The following is a 4,412-nucleotide window of genomic DNA, read 5'->3' as shown; positions in this document are numbered from 1 at the left end:
CCACTGAACTCCTAAGTCGTGATGACACGCTTGGGAAGTGCAGAATCTGCATTGAAATAATCAAACAATGATTTCCCTGATAGTTTAAGCCAAAGTCCTCCTTCGCAGCCAGTAACGGATCCCCTTTTTAGGTCACATTTGAGCGCTTGATTTTGGCCAATCAGGGGTGGACACTGTTTCATAACACCATCAGGTATTTTGCATCATTTATGAAAGCTTTTGCATTCATACTTCACACACCAACACATAAGACATCTCAGGTTGACCGCTAGCATCGTGGAGTTTCTACTACAATTAGGGTTCTAGCATTTTGAGCACTTCAGAGATGCTATGCCTTCATCTATTCTGACTGTACATATGTTGTAAAGGCAAATCGTTCCTCTTCTACAAAGTGGACAAAATATATCTATATAGTTCGGGTGATCGAAGGCCTCTGATCATGCATTTTGTCTTTGCCCTGTCCTCTTGCCATGTCTCCTCACAACAGACTTTCTCTAAGTTCATGTCCGAGAAACCTGAATTATTTGTATCACTATAATACACACCATGGACCTGGTGTCTTTAAACAATCACAAAAATGTGTAGAGAAAATAAAAGTGATGGTCATATACTTGATTGTAGTTTAAACTGCTCTGATTATCAGCTGTTTCTTGCAGGCCGGAGCACAGTAAAACAGAAAAACATTCCTGTGGGTGTGCGGGGGAACGCAAAGACACAAACTGTCGTTATGCAACCCAAGTAAATGAGGTTAATTTGAAAGCTAGCGTGCAGCGATGGCTTTAAATGGGTGTCCCCTGTTCCCTTGCTTTGCTGCTGCAGCAGATGTGGCTGCATCTACGCAGGGGCGCCAGACACTGGAGGATTAGCTGTTTATGTAAGAAGAGAACAGCAAGGTTTGGTGTCCCTCTGTGATGGCAGGAGGTAAACTTTTCTGAAATGAGTGTTGGCTGGGCATTGGACAATAGGACGGTTCCTGTTTGAGAAGCAGCAATAAAGCAGTGCACTCAGTCACCCCAGCCGACATTGGACGGTTGCCCTGGGGACAGAGCAGCCGGGAGAGAAAAAGACACACATGCACTCATGCATGTACACACACACACACACACACACACAAATCATCACAGATGAATTACCTATGGGAGGCACTAGGACCTAGACAAATGATCCCTGAGAGAGTCAATGGGGCCAGCTGGCAGACACAGATTTCTCGCCCTGATCGGGGCAGCTGCAGCCAGACTGCAGACATGACATGCATTTTGCAGAGCTAGGGCAGTACCCCCCTACACCACCCAACCCATCCACCCACCCACCCAACCCGAGCACCCTCACCTCCCCTCCCCTCCCCTCCTAAACGCTCCTGCACAAAGACTGATGCCTGCATGGACAGATGCACAGCTCCCAGAAAGAACAGTCCCCCAATCACGTTGTACCCTAACCCCCAATCCCCAGTCCCCTTCGCCCACAGCCCATCCCGTCTGAGAGCAGGCACACATGGTCTCACACAGACAGAGCCGGGCTGATTTTCTATCATGCCCGTATCTCATGTTTTGCAGCATTAGCAAAGGTGATGAAGCTGTTGTTACCTAATTAAAGAGCAAGGGATCGGTTCTGTGCCAGCCGCCTGCCACTTCTCTACAGTGATTCTGTCTGGCAGCTTTCTGACACTCCGTCTTTATGTATGCATGTCAGGGGCAGATTTTAATTAGCTTCACATTGGCTGATTCTCACCCAACCTAGCTCCTTATCCATTCAAATGGCCTGTCATTACTCTGTACTGTAATACTACTCACTTTCTCTGTGATATAATTTGTGCAAATAGGTCTAGAGTCCTTCAGTATTCAGTAGCTAATCTGAACCTTTGTGGGATGATATCTCAGAGCCAAACACTAATACTGTTATGTACCGTTGTGAAATTTACAGTGCTGTGTTGTTTATAAATACTGATGCATGGTCTCCATTACTATGAATGTATAGTAAAGTCCAGTGGTTAAAATTAAGACTGGACTGGAGTATTTCAAACTTTATATAAGTTTATCTGGTCTCTCCAAGAATTAGAGACATGCTGCCAATGCCTGGAATTCTCGACCTGACATTACGTTGTGAGCTGAATGTCTGATTTTCGTCTGAAACTGGGTCTTGAGTGTCTGAATATTTAACTCCACTTAAGTACTCTGCCGAGCCCCATGCTGTTCGTTCCTAACCCAACAAGATGTGGCATGCTTGGAAAACAAACGCAATAGCACTTACGGATTTCACAGAGAAAACAAAAACAATGGGAAAAAAACGAATTGTCTGAGGTCAGGGACATGAACATACCATGTTCACGACCACTGGTTTTGGCAGACATTTCTACCCACCAATAATCACATTTGACTTGACCTTAGTAGGTAAACACCAGGTCAGAGATGCTTGGTACAAGTAAGTCCCCAGAAATCATCTCATTCACCTCTGGAGTGCAGTAGTCTGGAAAGTCAAAGTGGGATCCTGAGTTGGCATGAAATGCTTCAAAGTCTTTGTCCAAGGTGGAGCAGTCCATAGGCATGCCATCAAAGTTTGTGTTGGAAATGATATGCAAGATTTCCTCATCCAGCTCCTCGTCTGAAGAACTTGATGACACAAAGGAGGAGGAGCTGATGGATGTCGGCGTGGAGGATCTTCCGGAACGAGACCCTCGTCCCTCTATAGGTGCCTGAGACCCAGCGTCAGAGGACGGACTCTGGAGATTGCTGGGCTGGGAGATGGGCACTTTTACTCTGAGTTGAGGAACGGGCTGCTGGTCTTTGAGGGAAATGGTCTGCTGGTGGAGGACAACAAGACTTTGATTCTGGTCGTCTTGCAGGGTCGCTGGACTTGCCAGGTTTACATCCACTGTGTCATCGTCACTCATGCTCTCACTGTAGCTCTTGAGTTTATTGCCATTAAAGTTCACTTTGTGTTTGGAGGAGTTGGGTTTGATTTTGAGCCCTTTGCTGGTGAAGCTGGCTGATCGACCTGAATGGGACTTGCTGGCTTTAAGTGGGAGCTTGTCTCCAACTTTGACAGGCATGGAAGACTTGCTCTTCTTTCTGGGACGATACTTATAGTCAGGGTAGTCAGCCATGTGTTTGAGACGCAACCTCTCTGCCTCCTTGATGAAGGGTATCTTCTCGTAGTCTGGGAGTAGTTTCCAGCGTTTGCCGAGGCGCTTGGAGATCTCTGCGTTGTGCATGTCAGGCCACTGCTCCATGATCTTTCGTCTCTCGATTTGGGACCAGACCATGAATGCATTCATGGGTCTTTTAATGTGCCCAGTTGGAGTTTTGCACCAGTTGGGGTCTTTGCTGGACGGCACATGCCCAAACACCTCGTCAGTGTCCTCGGTTCCCAGACCGACGAACACCCCTCTGCTTGATTCTCTGTCCATGGCTGTAGAGTATTTTTGCTGGACCATGATGCAGGAGCAGGCGCTACTCAGAAGTGTCTCTAGAGTCACCCATGACTAGACACTGTAAGATTCATTTAAGTATCTTATTAATGTGTGAATTATGCCCTAAAAGAAAGGAAAATGAGTTTTAGGGTTCCTCTAATAGATCACATCATTTGGTTAATGCAGATATTGAATTTCTTCAAACAGAATTACAATATTCTGGTCTGTCTCTGAAAAACAGCTTGCTTCATGATCGCAGATTAACAAGGACTCATCTAACTGAGCTATGAATTTGTAGGATGTGGTACTTACAGTGAATAAGGGCTGCTTTTGCTGCTGCCGTGTACTGCTGCTCAAGCTGGTCCTTTCCTCAGGCAGACATGGACTGCACTATAGCAGTTGTAATAGAAGGCAGTGAAAAAAGAGGCTGTGCTCCGGTGTCTGCATGCAGTTCCATCAAGCCTGTCCCATGCAGAGTGCATGCAGACACTCTCTCTAGCTCTCCTTCTAGTCCCTTTCTCTCTCTCTGTTTCTCTCTTTCTCTCTGGCTCTCTCTCTCTCTAGTGCTCTTTCTCTATCCCTGTTTGCCGTCTCTCCTCCCTATTCCCTCTTTGTAGGGACGGCCCCCCGTCTGCTGCTCTATAAACCCACACTGTAAACAGCTCAACCTTACCAGACAGAGACTCCTCCCCCCAACACCCACCACTCTGAGCCATGGTGCGTGTGTGTGTATGTGTGTGTGTGTGTGTGTGAAAAAGAGAGAGAGAAAAAGAGACAGACAGAGAAGGAAGGAGAGGGGGTGAAAGTTTCCATGCAATGAAACACAGCGACAGCAGTGGCTGGAAAGAGAGAGAGAGAGTAAGTAAATGAGAAGTTAGTGACATTAAACAGTCACATATTTCTTATTATTAATAGGTTCATTTATTTATTTTAAATTGATCTTTTTTCTCATGGTCATATGATACTGGCAGTTATGAATTTCAGTGTGTCACAATGGCAGAAATGT

General features: G+C 46.0%; 1 protein-coding gene across 1 annotated transcript; it reads right to left on the bottom strand.

The window, feature by feature from the left end:
* Positions 1 to 1,494: 1,494 nt before the first annotated feature.
* On the bottom strand, positions 1,495 to 4,002 carry sox12 (SRY-box transcription factor 12). The gene is made up of 2 exons (XM_066672004.1): positions 3,719 to 4,002; positions 1,495 to 3,529 (listed from the first exon to the last, which is right to left on the bottom strand). The coding sequence occupies exon 2, from the start codon at positions 3,428 to 3,430 to the stop codon at positions 2,381 to 2,383; it is 1,050 nt and encodes a 349-aa protein (XP_066528101.1). The 5' UTR covers positions 3,431 to 3,529; positions 3,719 to 4,002; the 3' UTR covers positions 1,495 to 2,380.
* Between the last annotated feature and the right edge of the window lie 410 nt (positions 4,003 to 4,412).

Source organism: Hoplias malabaricus, chromosome 5 (genome assembly GCF_029633855.1).
Source record: "Hoplias malabaricus isolate fHopMal1 chromosome 5, fHopMal1.hap1, whole genome shotgun sequence".
In the NCBI taxonomy this organism is placed as follows: Eukaryota; Metazoa; Chordata; class Actinopteri; order Characiformes; family Erythrinidae; genus Hoplias; species Hoplias malabaricus.
Note: the sequence above shows the minus strand (reverse complement) of the source record. Positions and strands in the feature narration are given on the sequence as shown.